Source organism: Gracilinanus agilis, chromosome 2 (assembly GCF_016433145.1).
Source record: "Gracilinanus agilis isolate LMUSP501 chromosome 2, AgileGrace, whole genome shotgun sequence".
NCBI lineage: Eukaryota > Metazoa > Chordata > Mammalia > Didelphimorphia > Didelphidae > Gracilinanus > Gracilinanus agilis.
The window spans coordinates 558,500,488-558,526,215 of record NC_058131.1 but is presented as its reverse complement, the minus strand read 5'-3'; the positions used below and the strand labels follow the sequence as shown (position 1 = coordinate 558,526,215).

General features: G+C 33.8%; 1 protein-coding gene and 1 pseudogene across 1 annotated transcript in view; both read left to right on the top strand.

The window, feature by feature from the left end:
* DNAAF4 (dynein axonemal assembly factor 4) overlaps positions 1-23,884 on the top strand; it is a 51,260-nt gene extending 27,376 nt beyond the window's left edge. Inside the window, exons 7-10 of the mRNA XM_044662374.1 lie at positions 1,212-1,321; positions 7,900-8,053; positions 12,431-12,536; positions 23,778-23,884. Coding sequence (XP_044518309.1) covers positions 1,212-1,321; positions 7,900-8,053; positions 12,431-12,536; positions 23,778-23,884 — 477 coding nt within the window. The remainder of the gene's footprint in view (positions 1-1,211; positions 1,322-7,899; positions 8,054-12,430; positions 12,537-23,777) is intronic.
* On the top strand, positions 19,032-21,009 carry LOC123236614 (annotated as a pseudogene).
* Positions 23,885-25,728: the final 1,844 nt, after the last annotated feature.

The window sequence follows — 25,728 nt, the reverse complement described above, 5'->3', positions numbered from 1 at the left end:
CATATTGTTCATTTTTGTAAGAGAATAATCATATAAGCCCAAACAAACAAGTGAAAAATCACATGCTCTGATCTATATTCCAACTCTGACAATTCTTTCTCTGGAGTAGATAGCATTCTTTGCTATAATTCCCTTAGAATTGTCCTGGATCATTGTATTGCTGACAGTAGTGAAGTCTATCACAGTTGATCATTTCACAATATTGCTGTTTCTGTGTAAAGTGTTCTCCTGGTTCTGTTAATTTCATTCTACATCAGTTCATTTGGATCTTTCCAGCTCTTTATGAAATCATCCTGTTCATCATTTCTTACAGCACACTAATATTCCATCACCATCATATTGCCACAATTTGTTCAGTCATTCCCTGATTGATGGACATCCCTTCAACTTCCAATTTTTGCCATTACAAAAAGAACAGCTATAAATATTTTTGTAAGAGTAGGTCCTCTCCCCTTATTTTTGGTCTCTTTGGGATACAGACCTAGTAATGGTAATACTAGTTCAAAGGGCATTCATTGTTTTATACCCTTTGGACATAGTTCCAAATGATTGGATCGGTTCACAATGCCACCAGCAATACATTAGTGTCCAAATTTTGCCACATGCCCTCCAACAATGAAATTACTGTTTCTTAATGATTGTCAATGAGAGGAGTAAATAGAATTTGTCAATTCTTAACAACAGATTTCTAGTGAGATAATATTCTTTCTCCACTTATTCACATTATTTGAAAAAGCAAATTGATTACATTTACTACTTATTCTGTTAATCATTGGTTTTATATAGTATCCATGATAAGCTTATGGTAGGTAAATTAATGTTGCTAATAATGGATTTTTCAATTTTTTGTGTCATCTCAGAAATAATATTACTGTATTCACTCAGAAAGCCCTGAGCCTTGATTTAAGATTTCCCATCTATAATTATATAAGCACAAAGGCTTGCATTTTAAAATTTTGTTTTTAAAGTAGATATTTCTGTAAGTTGATTAGGAACAATTTTAGATTTCCAATAAAGGTTGAAAATTAGATTCATTAATAACATTTCTAATCTCAGTAATATTTTTAAAAGTCCTTTGGGGATAGAAGAATAAAATGTTAACACTATAACCATCATATAATATTTATTAGAAGGAAAAGGCAAGATCTGAAAGCAATTGCTATCAAAAATAAAACGTGGGTATTATTCACCAATTTAATTTCTTATTACAGTGGTTACATAAACAGGCAGAGGCACGAAGAATAATGAATGAAGATATTCCTGAACTCAGTGATTTAAAAGAAGAAGAAAAGAATCCGGAATGGCTAAAGGAAAAAGGAAAGTAAGTTTGAACTATTTTTGAGAGGTTTAAAATAATTTCCTGCAGATCTTATATTACATTATCTGGTTAATCAAATATTTTGATTCCTGGTTAAGGGGAAGCATTCTGTAACATATGTAACACATATAAACCTTTATATAATTATATAGTTTAAATAATTCCTTTAATATTTGGGGGATATATGTGCTTCATTTCTTCTTAATTCAATCAACAAATATTTATTTACTTAGAACCCATTACATGCCAGGTACTGTGGATACAAAGGAAAATACACATTATTTGCCCTCAAGAAAATTCTGTTCTAACATAAACCAATGCCATTACTATCCCAGAATCTCTTATTAAGATCTGCTCCAATCCATCTTCTTAGAAGAATTACTTCTATTTTAGATTTATACCATACCTAATTTTTATATTTATACCATACCCAAAAGATAACTTAAGGTCACTAGAATTATTTTTATTTATGATGTTGCCTTTTAATAATTAGTATTATAAGCAACATCCATCGGTAAACACAAATTTTAAAAAGACATGAAAAAGATTATAAAATGGTTGCATCTGAAGTTATAAACAACTTTTGTTTCTAGCTTATTTTTTTAAATATGTGCATTAACCAAATGTCTACTTCTGAATATTTTTCCTTATTCAACCATTTTTGATATTGTTATTTATTGGTTGAAAGAAAAGAAGAAGGCTTATGTTTTCAGGATCATAACTATTATGAGTATATATTTATTGTTATATTTTGCATCATGTAGTTGGAGAGTGGTTTACTAGACTAGTAGTGCCAAATTCAAATAGAAATGGAGGGAGGCAGGACACAATGCAGTAACCCAAACATAAAGATCTCTGAAGGCACACACTGACTTTGGGAACTACATATTAATATTACTGATGTTGTATCTTAATTTATTTAGTTAAATATAACCCAATTACATTTTTTAAAAAAATCTTACTTCATCTTAGAATCAATGATATATATTGGTTCCTTGACAGAAGAGTGGTAAGGGCTAAGAAATGGGGGTTAAGTGACTTGGCCAGGGTAACATGGCTAGGAAGGGTCTGAGGCCGTATTTGAACCCAGGACCTTCCATCTCTAGGCCTGGCTCTCAATTTGCTGAACCACACAGCTGTTCATCCCTCCAATCCCCCTGCCCAATTACATTTTAGTCTTGTTTAGCAGCACTGGGGAATGTTGCATGAGCCATGGGTTTTGACACCTCTGTTTTAAACCATGTAGTCAGAGAACTTTTAACAGACATGACCTGGTAGCTTTTAGACCTCAAGAGGAATCTAGGCAGTTATTTCTGTTCAGCGTCTGTATAAAATGTTTTAGTTAAGAGTAATGCTCAAAGAACCTTTTGTATATTTAACAAGATAGAATAAAACACGTAGTTTCAAGGACCTTGGGATATGAGATCTTAACAGATACAAATTTCTAAGGTAACAGCTTTTAGTGTATTGTTACATTCTTAGAATGGTTTTTTGGTTCATGTTTATCACTCTTTGCTCTGGAGAGTTATTGCTCTTCAGAAATGGGCAATTGATTCACCAATGGCATGAAATTTCCCTTTTGGTCAGCACCAGGCTGACCATCAGTTGGCAGGGATATTTGAGATGAAACAAGGAATGATCAATTTTTTTTTGAGCCAATGTCTTCTTGCATACTTTACTACAGTATTAATAGTGCAGAGAACTCGATATAGGCTTTGCCAGGGAAGATCCAGAGAGGATTTTCACTGCCTGACACCACACAACCTCTGTGTTCTTATTGTGGTGGTTTCAGGGTGCATCATGACATTGACAGCAATCTTAAGGCACTCACTCTATTGTCTGCTGAAATGATAAAAGAATTTTATTGTGGTAGAGGAAAGAAGTATATTATTATAATTTCAGGTCTAAATTATGATAGTTATGAACTGAACTTTCATTGACATGTAGGGATGAGATCAGCTATGTTTAATCTGGGTAAAGGTCAGAGATGTTTTTAGAAGAGTCAGTTTGTGCATCATAACTTCAAAATATTCAAGGGCTGCAATAGCCAGGCCTGAGGTCTAACAAAAGAAGCTTTCCTCCTTAAAATGGAGAAATAGAATAGGGGGTTTTGTCAGGAGCCTACCAAGGCTGTCTCCCCAACCTTTCCAGCAATCTATATCCACCTGAATATACAGTTCAGAATTCCTCATTGGATGCCTTTGGCATTTTCCCTTTACATGGAGGTTTGTTGTTTTGTCAACATAAACACTTTTTATGAGGATCAAAATTAGTTCACAGAAATAAACAAATCAAATTTTCTGACCCAGGAGAGTTTTTCTCACACAGCATATTCCAGCTAGCTGACTGCAATCATCTTTAAGTTATAGCATCAATAATATCAGATACTGGTAATGGTTTATAGTTGTAATATAATATGATAGTAACTCAATATTTCTAACTTTTATATTAAGTACAAATCCTTTCTAAAAGCTTTCATCTGTTCCCTTATCTTTCTAATCTTCCAGCTCTCATTTAAACCTACTCAATACTTTTGGTTACAAATTCCAAATTAATTATAAATGATCAGAATGAATAATCACAAAATAAAATGACATTTATATCACAAAAGTAATCATTTAAATACTTTATGAAAGCAAGGGTTCTTAACTTAGAATGTAGTAACTTGTTTTTAAAATATTTTGATAATTTTACTTTCATAGAACAGATTTCCTTTGTGATTTTAAATATTTTATTTTATACATTAAAAAAATCTTAGAAAGTGCCTATAGCTTTACACATGGCCAAAGACACAAAAAAGGTTAAAAAAAACTTGTAAGCAACCTGTTTCAGTTTCACAGTTTGATTGTGTACCAAATATTTACAGTTCTTATAGACTTTATTCTTTTCAGACACTTTGTTTTCCTGTGCTTTGGTTTAGGTAATCTCTAAGGTGCCACTGCCTCGTTATTACAGCAAAAAAAAAATTGTCAGAATCAAAGGATCATAAATTTAGAACTGGAAGAGACTTTAGAGACCAGAAGATCTGAATGAATTTAGAATCCATTCAACTCTCAATAAATAGTTACATAATTAGAATCATCACATGTGTGGTAGAGGGGAAATAAGGAGCAGGTGTTAAAAGGAAGGGAACAGTATTCAGATATCTTTAGATACTTTATTTGGAGAGAAATTATTCAAAAAGAGAAGATTTTGTCCAGTTATATATTTAAATTCCATGTTACATTTCAGTCACAACTAATCTGAAACTTTAAAATCAAAAACCAGTTTTTAAATTACCACATTGAGAAGACCATGACTATTTTGGTTTTCAAGTTTAAAATTCATGAAGAGAATTCTGCTTACAGAGAAACATTCCTATAGATACAGAAATAAGTTGAAGGAATTTTCATACTTTCTTGTAGAGATAAGGTGTTCTTAACTTGGGGTCTGTGAACTCAATTATTTTTAGCTGAAATTCAGTATAATTGGTTCCAATCTCTTATGCTAGTTACCAAAACCAGATTAACTCAACTCACTATGGTATATATATATCTAAATATTAAAATGTCATTTGCCAGGTGGAAAGGGTGCCATGTTCCCAAATAAATGTTTGTATTATGCAATGGATCCAATAGAGCTCCCAAGTTACAGCATCTGTGAGTCTAAGCACAAATTAGAAGTAGTCTACCCAATTCTCTTGTAATGGTTTATAAAATGCTGACTCAGGTTTAAAGATAAAACTTTTCTTGTACAATAAAAATTAGTGAAATAGCTCTTGGAATAATTGAAAAGAAATAAAACAATAATAATGACATCGATACATTGTGTAATGGATGAAAATTTCTAGAGACAAAGTGAAAAATCAATTTATTTATTAGTTGTCAAATAATAAATTAACGGTCTAAGATTTCTCTGTGTAATCCAAGACTCTCATGTAGGGTCTTGGTTCCTCTTAAATGCAGCCACTGCTATGGACAACGTTAGACAGCTCTAATTGGTGGATAATTGATGAAGGGAAAGGGGGGAATAACAATACCCAACCCTTCTTGGATTACATCATGATTGTGAGTGCCATATGAAGAGTGAGGCCTGGTCACAAGATCTTAGTAGTCCTTGGTGATCTGGGCAGGAATCAGTCTGATTAAGCTTTCACCTCCATGAGCCAAATGCTTCTCGTTTCAGTGGGACAGCAAGTAACTGGGGACAGAAGCTTATTGACCCTAAAGAGTATATAATTTAGGTTAGTTCTGTTTACAGAGAAAGCAGAATCAAATTCCCAGTTTTGGTAGGGTCCATCTCAATTTATAAATTTTAGAATAAGGAATGCAAAGACATTTCTAGAACTATCAGATAAAGCTCTTTTCTGAGCTTGGCTAGAGAGTGGGGAGAGGTTTGGACACAAAAATAAGTAGAGTGAAGTTTGGACACAGTCTGATATTAAAGGTTAATATTAAAAATGATACATTAAAAATTAATTTTACTCATTCCCTCCTCTGATTCACTGAAAGACAGTATCTTCTCAATGAGTCACTAATTGGTGTGATAAATACTTCAAGAGTTTTTCATTATGAGGCTTAGATGTTTTAACATGAATAGTGTGAAAGAGACTGGCTGATACCTTGACAAGAGCCAATGGGGACAGCCTCTCTGGTGAAAAGGCCTTATGAGTACATGAAGGGATGAATAACCCAACTCCAATGTTTACTTCATCAATCCATTATATCTTAGTTGCAGACATCTCATGCAGCTTGTCTGGAAAATATCTTCTAGGCATTGTTGGTTTTCAGAGCAATTTCAGATCTGCTGCCCTGGTTCAGGTCACTATTAGACATCTTTTTTTTTTTTTGCTAAAATTTCTTGCAAAATAGATCTCAATGAGTCTCTTTAGTTTTGCTTTATCAATAACTAGGTCTTTTGGCAGGAAGTGGATGAAACCTTATAATTCTAATCTTATTAATATGAAGAACATCAAATTAGGAACCTTGACAATAGAGAATTTGATTTTTACTCCATACTCCTTGCTGCTCTTATATATATCTAAACCAGGTATTTGATTTAGAGACTGCCAATAACAGGCTGAAGGGAGAATTTGAAAGAATCTATGAGAACTCTGACTTATAGAATGAGTACTTTTAGTTAAATTTTTTTGACTTAATTTTTACAACTTGGTATTAGGATATGCTCAAGGCCTTTAAGTCCTATTAGAAACAATTATATTTGACTCAGATAATCATCTGATCCTGCTACTTTCTCAAAAAAAAATTTCACTTCAATTATTTACTCTAGTTGTTCACTTTTAGCTGCTCAAAGCTCCCTCAGAAGGATGAGATGCTGCTAAAGATCTAATACTATATATGAGTACATAGGTTAACATCACTCTTGGTAGGAAAGTGACTTCCATGTCTAAGTTTGATGGTTACATAAATGAATTAACTTAGAAGTTGCTTATTGCCTGCCATGATTATAGAAAGTTGCCAAGCTCCAGGGGAGGAGGGATCTGTTTTCTATAGACTAAGGTGACTAGGCCAAAACCTGTATGCCTTATTTGTTGCAGCAAGTATATTCTGGAGATGGTGAGAGTGAATGTTTTCTCAAAATTAATTAGTATAAATTACTGCATCAGCTTTGAGGAATTTCCCAACAGAATCTGTGTTGTCACATTAAATTTAAGTTGAGGCTGTGATTCAGCAGTGATTTTGTCAGTCTTCTGCTAACTAAAAGGTTATCATTTTCCATTATTTTCATTAATTTTTAAAAGAAGCCATGTAGTGCATGTATAACATGACAAACATAATAATGCCTTACTCAAAGTTATCTTATTTTTGTTTTCAAAAGGAAAAACAATCTATTTATTTAGTCCACAAACATTCATCAAGCACCCTCAATTTGTATTTGTTTTTGTTTTTATTAATAGAATTTATTTCCAGGTATCTCAGCTATTTCCTCCTCTCCCCACATTATAGAAAGCATCATCTGGCAAATAAATATTGTATATATGGACCTTGTCTTTCGTGTTTCCATTTTTTAGTTCATTCTCTGGAGGTGAACATTCACAAATTATTCTTCAAATATTAAAACTGTAGTTGTATATAATGTTATCTTCTACTTGTTATTGATAAATTCTATTAACAGTATATATCCATGTAGCACTTTTATTTTTGGTAAAATATTTTCCTTTTCATCATTCATCCTTACATCCTCTTTAATTAGTAGAGTTCTTTGCACATAATTTATAAAAATGCACTTATATTTTTATTTTGAATTGTATTCACAACTTTGTAAAATGTGTCATTCTGATGCTTTTAAAGATGACACAATACACTTTCACATTTTATTTCGACTACTTATGCAGTGTTCTGAAAGTCTTAGTGTAGTTTTAAGCTTAAAACTGCTTTCAGAACTCGTATCTATCTATCTATCTATCTATCTATCTATCTTTTTTATTTAAAGAGAATTTTAAAATCATTAATCATCTTGGCAAAAGATTTAGTTTGTGGTCAACCATCTTAAAATTAAATAATTATTATGGATATTCATGTATTTCTAGTTAACCTAAATGATCTGTTACTTACTGTCCTTTTTAATTGTAATTTCATTAGCACATTGTTTGGTACAGAAAACTACCTGGCAGCCATTAATGCTTATAACTTGGCAATTCGACTGAACAACAAGATTCCATCTTTGTATCTAAATCGTGCTGCTTGTCATCTCAAACTTAAAAACCTACACAAGACAATTGAAGATTCTTCCAAGGTAGACTGCCATGATAATTTATGTTGTAATTTTCTATTTATTTATAGTTTTTTGTGACAATTTTGAATAATCAAGATTTTAAGAACTCTAAGTATATTTTATTTGCTAATACTCATTAATATTATTTTAAAAATAGACAACCAACTTATATGTTTTGGAAGCCTCACAGTTGTTAGAAATTTGTGAAATCAGTAAATTTATAAAATAAGCAGGTAATTTTTTGTACTGATCTATCTTTCCATGGATACAGATCAGCAACTTGTATGTAATTTATACCTTTAGGGATTTATTGGGGCTTTAAGAAGTTAAGAGACTTGTCCATGGTCACATATCTAGTATATTTTAATTAAGGTTATAGGATAATATATTTTAGAGCTAGAAGAAATCTTAAAGCCAGATAGCTAGTCTTTATTTTATAGAGAAGCAAACAGGCCCCAAGAAGTAAATCAGTTTGCTAAGGTTGCACAGGCAGTAAATGTAGAACTAGGATCTGAATCCAGGGTTTCTAGCTCTAAATCCTGTGTTCATTCTTTCTACTTCAAAATGCACAGACAGATATAGGACTTTAGCCTGGGTTTTCAGAACTCTAATACTATCCCTCTATTACACAATGCTGCCTCTCAACAACAACAAAACATACATTCATATGTGTGTGTGTATATATGTATTTGTGTGTGTGATTAAGCACTGCAACTACTTAATATTCAACACATATTGACTATCTCATATGTGCATGGCAGTGATGAGAAAAAAAAGACATTTTCTTTGTGAATTTTCCAAATCCTTTTGGGAATTCTAAATTATAGTACATAACCGCAAGTGGGATCACAACAATTCAGACCTGACTGAAATGACTATACAATGTGCAATAAAAATTATTTTATTTACACCACTCTTGGGATTCATCCAGGTCCATCTGGGTTCTGGAAAGCAGTCCAAACAATTCATATGGAATAATTTTCTTCATTGGTGGGCACAGCTGGGGAAGAAGGTCTTTGTTGGCAAAAGGGGTATGCTACTTCCTAAAAGCTACAAAAAAATCTATCAGCCACATTAATTTCTAGAAGCTGAACTATATGTCAAAAGAAATTGGCCCATGGGCCATCTCTGATCTACTTGAAAATGTTCATAGTAGTTCACAGTCATTTGGTCAGGATCTGACTCATTGTAATATCCAAATATGACAATGTAAACAATTTGCCATATTCATAGCATTAAAATCCATATTGGAGATATTATGGCCATAAGCTGCATTTCATATTTCCAATATAGTAAATTTTTTATTGTTACTAATTGAAATTTTTATGTTAGGCTTTTGTAAAAATAGTGTTTAGGATTTTATCACTTGACTTATCAATTAACCACATGACAGAGTTTTTACCATATGTTTCAGTGACATATTTAGTTCCCCAATATTTCTGCATCAGTATTATATATGAAGCTTTAAAGCTGTTATCTTTACCTCAATCTATGCATCAGTTGTTGGAAAATTATAGTCACACATATAACACATAACATGATTCATTCTCCCTCTTTTCTTCAGTTCAGAAGGATGTATACAGAATAGAAACCACTAGGATAATTATTAGTTTTCCTTTTCTTCAGTTACAGTCTGGCAGATATTTTACTGTCTGCCAGAGACTGTGTTCATAGCAGCCATTTCATTTGCTAGTCAAACTCCTTAAATTAACCAGTTGAGATTCTGGAATAAAGACACAAACGGAATGAAAATGAGAGTCTGTAACAAAATTTATCTTTATTGAATAAAAACATAATTGCTGGTATCTGTATTTAGGCACCAGTCTGCCAGAAGCAAATTAATTTAATTTAACATTAAGCCACATTCAAGCCATTTTTAGTGTGAAGAGAGAAATATACAAACTAGCATAATTTTCCGATGCTCTCTGAGTTTAGGTAACATTTATATGACTCTTAAAAAAGAGGAAAATATATAGAATGTAAAAATATAGTTTGGATTAAGAGAATTTGTTGAGCAACCCAGTTACCATATCATTCCTCTGGGACCACACCCCATGAAGAACTAGTGGTTTCCATTCCAGCGATCTCATTTGAGAATCTAAATTGAAGAGGAGGTGGTGAGAATGCCAACCTTGGGTGGAATGGAACAGGGCATTTTCCTTGGTGTAGACTCTAACCTCATTTCTACTGGGGAAAAAAAGATGGAATTGCTTTTTAATCCATTCACATTACTCTTAAGATTTTAAATATGTTTCCACACTATGTATCAGGAAAATTTTAAAAGTTGCCTTCATGCTAAATCTTCAATTTCAAGACAGATAAAGATGGAAACAACATTATGCTTTTTTAAAATAATATTTTCCCCATTTACATGTAAAAACAATTTTTAACATTCAGTTTTTTAAATTTTGAATTGCAAATTCTCCCTCCTGCCTCTCCCATCCTCCTCATGTGCAATCATTTTTCCATTAGTCATTTTGTGGAAGAGATATCAAACCAAAAATAAAAAGAAGAAGAAGAAAGGGAAAACAGTATGTTTTGGTCTGCAAACTCTAGTTCTTTCTCTAGAGGCAGATTTTCATCAATGAGTCTCTAAGATTGTTTTGGATCATTGTATTGCTGATAATAACTAGGTCGTTCACAGTTGTTCATTAAAAAATATTGCTGCAACTCTATATAATGTTCTTCTAGTTCTGTTCATCTCACTTTGCATCCATTCATGTGAGTCTTTTCATGTTTTTCCAAAATCATCTTCCTTATATTACAATAGAATTTCATTACAGTTGTTCAGCAACCTCTCAGTTTCCAATTCTTTGCTGCCACAAAAGAGCTGCAATAATTATTTTTTCCACAAATAAGTCCTTTTTCCTTTTTTTTTAACCTCTTTGGGATACAGACCTAGTAGTGGATTGCTGGATCAAAAGGTACACAAGTTTTAATGCTCTTTGGGCACAGTCCCAAATTGTTTTTCAGAACGGTTGGATCACATCACACCACCACCAACAGTGTATTAGTGTCCCAATTTTCCCACATTTCCCTCCAACATTTATAATTTTATTTTTCTGTCATGTTGGTCAATCTGATAGGTGTGAGGTAGTAAACAACACTATTCTTAAAAGACAATAAATAAATATTAATACTGAACAGATATGCACCAAATGGAATAGCATCTAAATTCTTAAATGAATACTTAACTGAATTGCAAAAAAGACATAATAAATAATTATCAGAAATTTTAATGTTCCCCTCTAGAATTAGACAAATCAAGACAAAATGAAAATATACACAATTGAACTAATGAAAAATTTAGAAAAAATATACAAAATTTAACTATTGAAAAATTTCAAGCTAAAAAAGAATTATAGTTACAATTAAATGGGAACACTAAAGACTTTAGTGCATATTTGTTAGCTCCACAAGCTACTGTCACAAAACTATACCAAATGTTAGGGTATAGAAAATAATAAATAAAGGTAAAAAAAAGGAGGAATGCCAAACACATCCTTTACAGTCCATGATGGAATAAAATACTAATTCACATCTAGAAAGCACACAAAAGAGACATACTTAAAAACTTAATAGTAACATTATAAATAAGGAGTGAGTCAAAGAACAAATTGTAGAAGCAATAACTAAAGAAGGTAATATAGATAAAAAAAATTTCACAATTTCTTGGATGCAGCTCAGATACAAAGGAAAAATACATCTCTGAAAATACATGTTCACAAAATAGAAAAAGAGAAGATGTAAATTGAATATGAAAGTTTCTAATATGAATCCTAGTTTTAAAAACTAGAAAATCAACAAATCCTAACAAGTACCTAAAAAGCCCTAGATTTTAATCTCATTCCCTGAAGATCCAAATAACATTGGTTTTAGAGTTGGATAACAAAGGTTAAAGTCCAATTTCCACCATTTATCAGCTGTGTAACTTTAGCCAAATAACTTCTCTTCTCACAGACTTATTTTTCTCATTTACAAAATGAAGAGATTAGACTCAGTGATCTCTGTGGGCTCCTCCAACACTCAGTCCTATGACCCTAATGAAGGACCTTATTCTATTAGCTGAGCAGCACAAACTAACACAAAAAGTTACAAATGGTCATTTTAACCAAACTACAGAATGAGGAGCTCCAGGAGTTACAGTTAGGTATGTTCTAAATCATAGGCCATATCATAAAATAAACTTTCATTTTAGTGTTAGCCTCACATTCTGAGCAAGTGGGGTTTTTAATTAATAAAGTGAGTTTCTCTGCTGACCAGGAGAATGAATGGGAGTGGTTAATCAAAGATAGAATGAGGATTTGAAGAAAATTTTGAATTTAGACCTCTGACCAGGCATTTTGTTCAAGGTTATATAGAAAATCCTGATTCCCTATATTCATTATTTTTTTTAAGGCCTTGGAATTGCTTGTACCACATGTTGCAGACAATGCAAATGCAAGAATGAAAGCTCATGTAAGGCGTGGAACAGCATTCTGCCAACTAGAATTATATGTAGAAGGTAAGCATTTGACTTAGTAGAATTAGTTTTATTTCTAAACTGTATCTTGAATTATGTAAACATTGGTTTTAGAATAGTGATCATTCAATTACTTTTTGGGGTTGCCAACTTCTAATACATTTTGATTCAATTTAGATGAAAAAGCAAAATACAAATAAATAAAGAACATTAATAGAAAATATAGATTATAAAGAATTTGGGCTACAATAAATAATTATTTAGCCTCTTTCTACAATGCAAAAATACAAAGAAGAAAGTACTGGGCCTATTTGACCATAATCTATATATGCATGGTGAAACTGGATACAACAGAAAAATTCCACTACTCTGATTTGCCATGTGGTTCCTATTTTTGGAGTCACTTGATTTGAGATAACTGCATCTACAATTTAACCCCCTTTTTATATGCATAGTCATTGTGAAGAGATTAAATTATTATTCACAGAAACTCAAATAACAACAACTGGTATTTATATAGCACTTCAGGATTTACAAAATGCTTTATATACATCATCTCATATAAGTCTCCCAACAACCCTTTGAGGGAAGAGACAAAATAGGTATTAGTATTCCATTTTACTGAGGAGGAAATTGAGGGTCTGAAATTTTCTAATGGTCACAAAGCTAAGTATTAAAGGTGTGATTTCATAGTATTTATTCTAAGGCAGAAAGTAAGAGTTTAAAAAAAAAGACATTAGCCACAGCGTACCTTGGGTAAGTCACGTAAGCACTGGGCCTCAATTTCTTCATATTTAAAAATAAGGGGACTAGATGGTCCCTCAAGTCTTTTCTAGTCCTAGAGCTATAATCCTAGAATCCTGTGGCCCTTTGCCTAGCTGTAATGTGGTACAGTGGAAAGAGTGCTGTTCACAGGTTCGAGAACTGGGCTCTTCTGAGACCTCAGGCAAATCATTTAATTTATCTGGGTTTCAGTTTCCTCATTTCTAAAAGGAGAATAATATTTTTATTGCCTTCCTTATAGAAATATTGTAAAGAAAAAACTGTATAAACTATAAAGTGATAAAGAAATGTTAGCTATTATCATTTTCTTTCCCACCAGACGGAACCTACCTAGGTGTCCTATGATTCCAAGTCCATTCTCATACTGTTCCCTATTTTCTTTCACCTTATCTGTTGATAACGAACCTGTTCAGTAAACACTAATTAAGCATATACCATAAGCAAGACACTGTGGTAATTATGAGATACTAAGGTTTAAAAAGAGTTGGTCAAGGCAGCTCGGTGGCTCAGGAGGCCTGGAGATGAGAGGTCCTGAGTTCAAATGTGGCCTCAGACTCAAGCGACATTGGGCCAGTCACTTAACCCTTACCTGCCTAGCCCTTACCTCTCTGCTGCTTTAGAGCCAATACCTAGTATTGATTCTGAGAAAGTAAGTGTTAAAAAAATTGTTTTAAAGGAGTTGGTCCTTGCTTTTAGGGGTATTATAATTAAATTGCAAAGAAGGAATGAATCGAAAACATGCAAATAGCTTTCATATAAGTAGTAAACTATGATAAGGTGATGGTAGAAATCACTTTCAACAGGCAGTCTTAGAGAGGCTTCATGGATCTGAATCCTAAAGGATGAAAATTTGAATAGATAGAGATGAGGAAGAATGTATATTCCAGGCATGGAAAATGGTCTGCGTGAATGCATGGAAACAAGATGGAGCAGGATAAAATCAGAGACAAGTAAGACTAGAATAAATTAAAACTAGAAAAGTAGGTTAAAATTAGTTTGTGGAAGTCCTTAATTTCCAGTCAGAACAATTTCTGTTTTTTCCAGTAAGGCAGGAGGGAGCCCCAGAAGGTTTTTAAGCAGAAGGGAGAAGTTAAAGACATTAAAAACAATTAAAAGGCTATTACATTTGTCTAGGTAAGAGGTAATAAGTTTTGAACAAGGATGATGACAGTGCAAGTGAAAAAAAGGGAAGAGATTTGAGAGACTGGGGAAGGAGACTTGACATATATTGTGGGGATGGATTTGGCAACTGAACATAGCATAACAAGAAGAATATTTAATTTCCATCCAGAAAACCTATGCTAAAAAAACTCTCTCTGCTACGTAGTGCTTGTGTGGTTTTCGATAAGACTTTTACCTGTCTGGGCAAAGGGGAAGAAAATAAGCATTTATGTTTTACCAAATGTTCTCTCATTTGATCCTCACAACAACCCTGCAATGTATGTGTTATTTTAACATTTTACATATGAGGAAACTGAGACAATCAGAGGTTAAGTAATTTGTTCAGTGTCACAAAGCTAGTAAGTATCTGAGACTGGATCCCCTTCTGACTCCAGACCTAGTGCTTTATCCACTTGTACCACTAGCTACCCATGTTTCTTTATCTGTATAAGAGGATTAGGCTTTTTGATTTCCAGCTCTAAATTCAACATTTCCATTCTACAAGCATTTATTAAGTGCCTGCTCTGTGCCAGTCTCTGTACAAGGATTGGAGATGCAGAAACAAAAAAACAAACAAACAGTGCCTGTTCTCCAGAAACTTCAATTTTTCTTATTGGAAATATGCATCCAGATATACCAATTAAAAAAAAAGTAATTTCATGGTAGTGGGGTACTAATAACTTGAGAGAGTCAGGAAAAGCCTTATATAGAAAATGGCATTTGAGCTGAGCTTGGAGGAGAGTTAAAAGTTCCAAGAAGTGAAGGTGAGGAAGGACAACATTTTGGGCATTGAGGATGGCCTAGGCAAAGATACTGGTAAAGAAGATGGAATTCTGTGAGAAAAATAGGGAAAAGGCCACTTAAGTTGAAATATAGAGTGCATGAGAAGAAATCATTCTAGAAAAATAAGTTGGAGATAGGTTTTGAAGAGCTCTGAGTGCCAAAGAGGGTGATCTTAGAAGCAAGATAGAACTACTCAAGCATCTTGAATGGAAGAGAGACATAATTAAATCTGGGATTTAAGCTCAATTTGACATGTTTTGTTTGTGAATTAGAAAAGGAAGAGGCTTGGAGACATGGAGAGTATTTAAGAGACTATTGCAATAGCCTAGATGAGAGGTGATTTAGACCTTAGCTGGAGTATTGGTTGTTTAAGAGAGACAGATAGATATGAGAGCTATTACAAATATGATAGAAGTAGAACCACCAAGATTTGTGGTACTAATTGGCTAGTAGAGGGAAAGAGAAAAAAATCGAGGATTACTCGAAAGTTGAAAACCTAGATGACTGGAAAGGATGGAAATTAAGAAGGGTGTGTGTGTGTGTCAGAAAAATAGTTCTCTTTTAGACGAATGAGGTAGAGATTCTTTGAGAAAAGTCAAGAGATATGGAGTAGTAATGGAGAAGTTTGTCATCAAAAGAAATAAGAAAATTTGAGGGAATTCTGTGAGATGTAAAGGTGATATCCCAAGAAAATTATCAGTTTCCTCAGGATACAAATAAGATAACAAAACATTCAAATAAATAAAAAGGGTTAAAGGAGGGGAAAAGAGATGAATGAAAATTTATTTTGTCTAGGAAAAGGAAATTATTAAGCAGAAAGAAAAAGACTTTAGTACTATGAACCAATTATTAAGAATTAAAAGAAAGTCACCAGGAGGGGAAAATGAATTAAGTTTAACAATGACCAAAGGAAAAAAGTTATATCCAGTATAATGCAAAAAATTGAAAATTGAGGAGGAACTGGTATCAGTAAAGAAAGAATCTATATCTATAATAAGATTTATCATCAGTTAAGTACAGAATGATAAACTGATAACAAAAATTAACAAGGAGAAAGCAATGGAAAATTTGGCTAAAAGCATGGAATTAATAGATGATAATGTTAAGGCGAGTGTAAATCTGCAGAAGCAGCTGAACATGTTGAGAATAATATTAAAGGTCAGCTCAATCAGAAAAACGGACTGGAAAACTTTTTACAGTTAGAGGTGACAGCACTAGACAACTGAACTCAGAGAGATACTGGGACTCATCAGATTATGTGAAGAAAAAAATGGCAAGACTTTAATTGTCACTTGTCAGGGAGTTGCTCAACAAAATTTCCCAGAAGTAGTAAGATCAAGATATGGACTAAAGATCAATAGATACATTTTTGTTACTAAATTTCAGAGATTTTGCAAAGAACTAAGAAGAAAAACATCACTTATTGAGGAATCATAATTCAAATAAGAGGATTATTAATCTACCATGAGAAAACACAGAAAAAAGATGGAATACAATATACAAAAAAAGTAAAAGGAAATGGGGGCTTTATATCATAATGTTATCTTACTAAACTAATATTTGAAAATAAATCTATGTGTGTATATATACATATATGTGTGTGTATGTATATAAAAAATTCTCAATAATTTTTCCAAGGGAAAAAGAGAATTTACCTTAAGGTTTTGATATCTGAAACAGCTCAGGAACAATCAGGAAGGGATACTTGATATGTAAATCAAAAACAAAAAATCAAGTAAAACCAACATCAAAACGTTGAATCAGAAAAAAACAGTTCACTAGAAATGTTGCTCAAGGAGACCAAAAATCCACAAGAATTGTTGAGATCAGTAGTCCTAAAGGGTGATTCCATGTAAGTGTTACATGGCTAGCAAAAATATCTAAGAAATAGTGGGGCTTGACCGAGAAATCCAGTAAGAAACTCTATAGTAAGGCTTTTCGTTTATCTCATTGCTACAAAGAAGTTGATGGTCAGTAGGAAAGAGGGGCAGAAAAACCAGTACCAGTATAAGCAAACAAGCCAGTAGCCCTCCAACATGACCATAGATAGAGTCAAAGGCATATGTAGCCTTCAGGGATCTATGTTCTGAGTCAGGAAGAGTTGAGAGCAACCCTCAGAAAATACTAGTCATCATTATCACCAAGTATAGCAATAACCAGTGTGGTGCAATGATCCTCAGACTAGGACAGTTTAGGTACTTTGAAATCCCTAGTACTTTTTTCCAAGATGCCATAGAAGACCTTGAGAACCTTAAATATCCAGGCATGAGAATTAAGCCCAGAAACTAGAGGTTAGAATGAGAATTCAGTTGATCTGGGGTGAGAACAAGGAGGGTCACATCCCACCCAAAAACACGAAGAGGAAGAAGCTGGCTCTGGCACAAAGCCTCATTTTAGGAACTAAAACTGAAGATAAGCCAAAGAAAATACTAGTATAAAAAATTATTTGTATAGAGGTACTCCACAAAAGATACCAGAATGAGAGTCACTCTTTAACAAATGCAAGCAGAAACTAAAAGGAAAAAAATTGATTTTCCACATTGACTACATGAATATCTGGAATAAAGCACAAGAGGAAAAAATGAAATAAAAGCTCTAAAATAAAAAATTAGAGAATAAACAGTTTAGAAATTAAAGTGGCAAACTTTTCCCAAGTAGTGGACTTTCTAAAAACTATAATACATTAAACAGGTATCAATGACATAGCAAGATATACTATAATGAAATCAAAGATTGATAAAATAGAAGAAAATGTAAGATACCTGATATTAAAAACAGTTGTCCTGGAAAACTGGTCAAAGAGAGAGAATATAAGAATCATTGCCTGCCTGAAAATCATGTTTGTTTTTTAAACCTTTACCTTCTGTCTTAAAATCACTACAAGTATGGACAGAAAAGCAGTAAAGGCTAGGCAACAGGGGTTAAGTGATTTTCCCAGGGTCACACACCTGGGAAGTGACTGAGGTCAGATTTGAAGCCAGGTCCTCCTGACTTCAGACCTGGCACTCTATCCACTGACCTACCTAGTGCCCAAGAAAAAACCATAATTTTTAGGAAGTCTAGCTATTATATATTTTTTTCTGGCCACTATATTTCAAGAAATCATAAACTGCTCAGATCTCTTAGAAACAGAAGTCAAAGTAAAGATTGAAAGAATCTTCTAATCATCATTTGAAAGGAAAAGCTCCAAAGGAAAAGTCTCAGGAATATCATAGCCAAAAAACAGAGCTCCCAGATCAAAGGAAAAAAAAATTCAAGCATCCAGAAAGAAGTTCACTACCAATAAGCACAATCAGGATTCCATGAGCTGGCAGGTTCTACCACAAGCGAAAGATCTTGGAATACAGGATTCCAAGCAAAAGATACAAATGTACAACTAAGAATGACATACCCTGAAAAGTTGAGTATCATCCTATACTGCAGTGGTTCCCAAACTTTTTTGGCCTACCGCCCCCTTTCCAGAAAAAATACTACTTAGCTCCTGGAAATTAAATTTTAAAAAATTTTAATAGCAATTAATAGGAAAGATGTACCTGTGGCCATCACTACCCCCCTGTATTGCTGCAGCACCCACTAAGGGTGGTAGCACCCACTTTGGGAATCACCGTCCTATAGGAATCATTTTGCTTTGTTTTTAAGAAATGAGATATTAAAAGTTTTTTCAGCTAGTAAATTTTTTTTTGCCATCTGTGGTTGGGAAAAACTAGGCTAGAGAATCACTTCCAGATAACATATATTTAAATTTGGCCTTCTGGAAATAATGCTTTTCCTGATTCCAAAGTTGGCAATCTCAAGTCAAATGGCGGGAAGATGGCACTAATTGTACTGGGGGCTCTTCTCTGCTCCTCTGTAGCAATGTCTGGTGCTAATTTTGGTTTCAGCAACCATGTGAGAATTTAGGGATAGAGGTGGGATATGTATGATTCATTCCTGAGAAGAACTGCAATGATAAATGAGAAGTCCTCTAATTGGTTGATAAATTAGAAGAATTTATTTCTCATCAGATTCACAAAAGCAAGCTATTAGCTTTGCTGTTTCTTTTTTCCCATTTGGGAAAATTTGGGAAGCATTTGGATGGTTTTCAGCTATATACCAAATCAAGTGGGGTGAGGGGAAAGTGCTTTGTCTCTAACCTGTCTCCAATAAGCTTTGAGCAGGCTACTTCCCAAACTTACGTTTTGTCACCTGAAACAAGGAATGGTGACTGAGAATTCTCCATTTTGAATTGAAGGGCCTCCAATACACTATGTTACGCTGTGGTTTATGTCGTTGTAGGGAATACTATCTTAGCTCTTCCATCAGTGCTAACACTGTTTTTAACCTTGGTTTATAAGTTTTTCCAAATTTAGTTTCTGTCTTTTTAAGGGAACTGCTTAAGCCTTACAATTCCGTTAACAAATTAGATTTATCTGCCTTATTTTTAGAAATGCCTTTAGTATACTAAAAGTAGAAAAGAGCCATTGAGAAAAAAAAAGCATTTTTGGACCAAACTTTTAGAAATCATAAGAATTTTAAAAATAGAAGCAAGCAGTGAGTATTTACCTTCTTGGCTTGTATGGGGTCTGTAACCTAACCAAAGTCTACCTGCTCCTATCATCGATTAACTTATTGGCCACTATTTATGAGTACATCTATCTACATTGGCCAAGCTATTATGCCAATTGACAGTGGTTATTGGAAACTCTACTGAAATGTTGGGTGAAAAGATGACTTTTTCAGCTTCTTCAATGAAGCATGTTTTGGTGAATGTGTTCCCCAAAGTAATGTTTGTAGGTCCAGAACCAACTTTCATTAATGAAACTCATCCTGGAAACTCCCATTAGCCTTTTCACCTTGAGCAGCTAATCTCAAGCATATAAGATGCTACCAACAACTATGCTGGTGGGCACTATATCATCAGCAAGGAAATCATTGATCTTTTCTAGCCATGATTTGGAAGCTGACCAGAGCACAAATCTTTAAAGATTCTTGGGTTCTCCAAAGCTTTGCTGGAGGACTGATTCATTTTAGTTCTCTGTTGATAGAATATTAGTTGATTCATTATGGCAATTAATCAAAACTGGAGTTCTCAATTTATTTAGTCCCTTAGGTTTCCACAGCTATAATTGAGTCCATTCTGACTAAAACTCACACCATTTTGGAACACTGTTGTGCTTTCATGAGACTTAAGACATCTATAATATCTGTTGCAGAAACCTAGATATTGAATACTCAACCTATGTGAAAATTAACCAAATTGTGTTTTCTATAATGTTTTCACTTCAATTTTTTGGTGCCTTGAATGTTGATCTGACAGAATTCTAGGCCAACTTCCTTCTGGCCACATAAGCATGCCATTCTTGGCTGAGGACAACTACAAGCAGCTTTCTATAGCAGAGATCATGAGTGCTTCAGGCCAGCAAACCAGATGGTGAAGTGTGACTCCTGCCACAATAAACATATGGCTTCCTGCCTTTTGTACTATGATGATATGGTACCCTCAGATGTTAATGCCACCATAACCAGACAAAGTATAGCATCCAATTCATGGATTGGTGCCCAATTAGCTTCAAGGTTGACATTAATTATTAGTTTTCCACTATTCTTCCTGGTGGTGACTTGGCCAAGATAGATCAGACAGTATGAAAATCGAGCAACACTATTGCTAAGGTTTGGACTTTCCTGGACAACAAGTTTGATCTGATCTTTGCCAAGAATGTCTTTGTTCTGCAGTGTGTAGGGGACATGATGGAAAAAAGGAGTGTTTTCTGAAGCCTTTGAATATAGCTGTCCTAGAGATAGAGCATGAGGAGGTTGGTATGATCTTTTTGAAGGAAAGGGTGAAGAGGAAGGCAAAGAGTTCTAATATTTAGTTACCCCTTCCATACAGCTCCAAAGCATGTTGTATCCAAGATCCATCAATTTAAACACATACAGGCTATCAATAAACTGGGCAACTGTTTAGAAGAGACCCTCAGAACTGTATGACCATCAGAACTGTGACCATGCTTGAATTTTCAATGAATTCCTTTTCAAACTGTTTCATAAATATCTTCGGAATTAAAAACTTTAAGGGAAAAAATAAAAGTAGAAGAGATCTTAAAGGCCAGTTAGTTCTAGAAATTGTGATCCAGAGAGATTAAATGACCTTCCTTAAGTCAACTAGAAGAAAATTTGGGAAGTATAATCCAGGTTTCCTAACTCCCTCTCCAAACTTTCCCCCAAACTCTGCTTTTGGAAGTTTATCTATAATGTGTTACTTCTTAGCCGTTCTTACCCCAAAGGATTATGTAGATGTGAAAATTGTGTGAATCTGATAAGTAGAGAAAAAAACAAATATCAAAACCTTAGTTACATTCATTAGAAATGTATTTATTTCATAATAATTTAAAAGGAGAGAAAATTTTTAAAAGATAGCATCTCCTGTTTTATTCAGTGAACTTATTCAGTTCAATTTAATTATCATTTCTTAAGTACCCACTATGCACAAAACCAGAGATATGAAGTTTAGATTAAAATATGATTCCTACCCTTTTGATGCTTATCCTTTAAGCCAGAGGATATGATACATATACAAATTTAATATAATGGCTAGCCAGGTACTAATTGTTTATTCATATTTGTATGTAAGAGCTTAGCACAGTGCCTTGTATATAATAAATACTTAATATATTTATCTATATGGTATCTATTGATTTGTCCATCATCCGTCTACTTATTTTTCACCAGTAACCTTGGAAGGAAAATTTTTAGTAGAATTTTGAGGGTAATAAAGAATTAAGGAGAGAGGGGGCAGCTGGGTGGCTTAGTGGATTGAGAGCCAGGCCTAGAGACAGGAGTCCTGGGTTCAAATCTAGCTGCAGGCACTTCCTAGCTATGTGACCCTGGGCAAGTCACTTAACCACCATTGCCTAGCCATTACCACTTGTCTGCCTTAGAACCAATGTATAGTATTGATTCTGAGATGGAAGGTAATGGTTTAAAAAAAAAAAAGAATTAAGGAGAGAGGGGTGCTAAGGGGATAATAGTGGCATTGAATAAAGACAAAAAAATTACGATAAATTTAATAATCAGTAACTAAAACAATCAAACACAAAATATAAGGAATAAAATCTTCCATAAACCTTTAACAAAGGAGAACCTATCTAATTAGCAGATAACAACAAAAAAAGGTGTTTATCTTACCTTTCAAGTTTATCTGATGTTTGGTTACTTTTGGTATATGTGTGTGTGTATGTATAATTCTAGTTCTAGTCGATGAATATACATTTTTGGTTCTTTTTAATTTGCTTGAAGTAACTTTACATAGTTCATGCCATATGTTCTTATATTTTTATATTTGCTTTTTATAGAGCTATACTTTTTAATTATTTTAATATTCTATAATTTATTCAGACAATTCAGATATTCAAACACTAGTAAGAATATTATTTGATATATAGGATGTGTCAAGTTTAGTACTACAAATACAGCAATATTTAATATTTTTGTTCATTGGTCCTTTTTTATATTTTTGTGTAAAATTCTAGGAAAGGAATTAGAGCCAAAAGATATAATCCAGTCAATGATTTTTTTTTGTCTAGTCCTATGTTGCTCTCCAAAATATTTATATTAGGAAGAAGACATTTTAAGCAAGTTTCCATTCAAATCAATAAGTGATTTATTAAGCACCTATTCTGTAAAAGACCTTAAGTTTAAGGTGGTAGAGAAGAATTTGTAATCACTTCGGGGAGATGAGTCCCTGGGAGTCTATTTTAGCATTTGGGAGAAGTGAACATGTTTTTAGGCAGATAGAAAGGAGTTATTTGAGTGAGATTGATCAAAGACATGAGAGAGAGAGAGAGACAGACAGACAGACAGACAGACACACAGACAGACACACAGAGACAGACACAGAGACAGTGAGTCAGGGAGAGATTGAAGATGAATCCTAGATAAATGATCTGAAGGAGATATATCAAGGACAAAATTTAGGATTTGGCCTTCGCCAGGCATTAGGGAGACCTTATTTGAGAGCAGAAAGAAAGGGAGAAAATGGGTGATGATACTCAAAAATTGTAAGGAGTAGTCTAGGAGTTCTGAAGTATTTCTCATCTAAAGTTCTAAAATTGTATATTTCTCTTTAGGGGTGGGTGCATAGTTTATAACTTAAAGAGAAAGGAGAATTTGGAGAGAAGAAATAGTTACTGAGGGGAACAAAATATGGCATTAACAAGTGTAAATGGATTCTTGAGTGATGGGTAAGGGCTCACTTGCACCAAAAAAAGTCCTTTTGAAAATGTTAAATTTTAATGACATATCATGGCTTTGTCAATTTCAACTTAAAAGTTATTTTAAACCCACAATCTCCTTACCTAACCTGAATGAAGACCTTGCTATAATTGTTATGAAATGCAAGACTCCCTAAAAATTTCAATAATACTGGATGAGAGAGGCAGTTACCTTCTAAGAACTAATGTCTGGAATGAGCTATATTTCTGTGTTCTAGGCAAGACAGAGTTTTGGAGATCATTTAAGTTATATATGACAGTTTTCTATTAATTATACATTTTATTGCTCCTTGCTGTATGAATATAGGTTTACAGGATTATGAAGCTGCACTTAAGATCGACCCATCTAACAGAATTATACAAAAAGATGCTAAGAAGATTCGGAATATAATCCAAGGAACTGAAGTAGAATAATAACAAATCCTACAAGCAGCTAGATGTTGTGCCTTGTGTTGATAATAAGGAGGTGAAGGCATTCATATCCTTTTTTGGTATTAATTCTTACTGCCAAATGATTTCCATTGCTATTACAATTTCTGTAGAGGACAAAATATTTTAAAGCTATAGGAAACAAGCTATCCAAGTTGAACAAGTTTTGAGTAAATAAATCACAGTAAACAATATATGTTTTAATTATTAACTTTAAAAGTATGTATGTTTGTCTTTTTTCCCCCTTGTATAAACTTGCCCATGTAACTAAACATGCATTTGGTGTTTAATATTAGGGTGATGATTTAATTTTGATCAGATATCTATTTTTAAAAACACATAGTTTGTAATGTTTTCATTTTATATTGTGTTGGGCCAATAAAAGCAACTGAGTTAAGTCAGACATAGTAGTACTTTTTATGTGTAATGCATATGTTTTAATTAATTTACCCTAATGCTCAGAATATCCCTTAGATCTTTTCTGATACTTTCTTAGCACCTTGTGTCAAATTAAGTTAGCTTAAACTGGAGAAACAATATTTGAAAAAACTTGTCTACATCTCTGGTTATAGACAGGGTAGCAAGAAAATTGACCACACTTCATTTCACTCAAAAAGGTAAAAATAGAATGATCAGAAACACTGAAATTTTCCTGGCATATTCAGTAGAGATCTGAAGTGATAAGAAGAATTCAAATCTTATGTGAAATTTCAGAATATTGTGTTATATCAAATTGCATCATTATGTATTGCACCACTATATGGTATGCAAATCTTATGGTACAATATAAAAATATTCCTTTTCAATATGATAGCTGTAACAATTCGTGTGGCTTTTTTTTCAGAAGGCTTTTTGTATTGAAAAATTATAAATAATAATTTCATCATCTGATATTGTTATTCATGGGGATCATAAGATGTAGTCTAAATCATATGGGCAGCAAGATAGTGGATTAGTCACTTTCTCCAAATCTCTTCAACTCTGGAGCCCTCAAAAAAAAAGGAATTACATACCACATAATAGAATCATTGCAAAGTCATTACATTTCATATCCACAGGACAAAGAAAATTTGTAATGTTAAAAATGAATCAAGGGGGGCAGCTGGGTAGCTCAGTGGAGTGAGAGCCAGGCCTAGAGACAGGAGGTCCTAGGTTCAAACCCGGCCTCAGCCACTTCCCAGCTGTGTGACCCTGGGCAGGTCACTTGACCCCCATTGCCCACCCTTACCAATCTTCCACCTATGAGACAATACACCGAAGTACAAGGGTTTAAAAAAAAAAAAAAAAAAATGAATCAACATTGGCAAAACTTAATCCTTAAAGCAGCCCATACAAGAGGATAAAGTAATCCACAGGGCTCATCTTGGGATTTCTCTCTCCCTTGCTGAACTCTACCCACCTTCCTTTCCTGATGTAGTAGTGAACACTGTCTTTGCCCAACCACGTGTAGCTTAATCAAAGGAGGAAGAAAGAGAAGGGCTAAAACAAGCTGCTTTTTGCCTCAGACCTAGTCCTACATGAGCAACCGCCAAGACTGCAGAGGATGCCTGGAATATCTAAATTCTACAATAGGTGACAGACTTCCAGCCATGAGAAGGAAAGGAGGCAGTCCAAGGAAGCAATGAGGCAAGGGTGCCAGCATAGGCAGCTATATCCAGATTTTTTTAAAAACAAAAACTTACCTTCCATCTTGGAATCAGTACTTTGTATTGGTTCCAAGGCAGAAGAGTGGTAAGGGCTAGGCAATGGGGGTTAAGTGACTTGCCCAGGGTCACACAGCTGGGAAGTGTCTGAGGCCAGATTTGAACCTAGGACCTCCCACGTCTCTA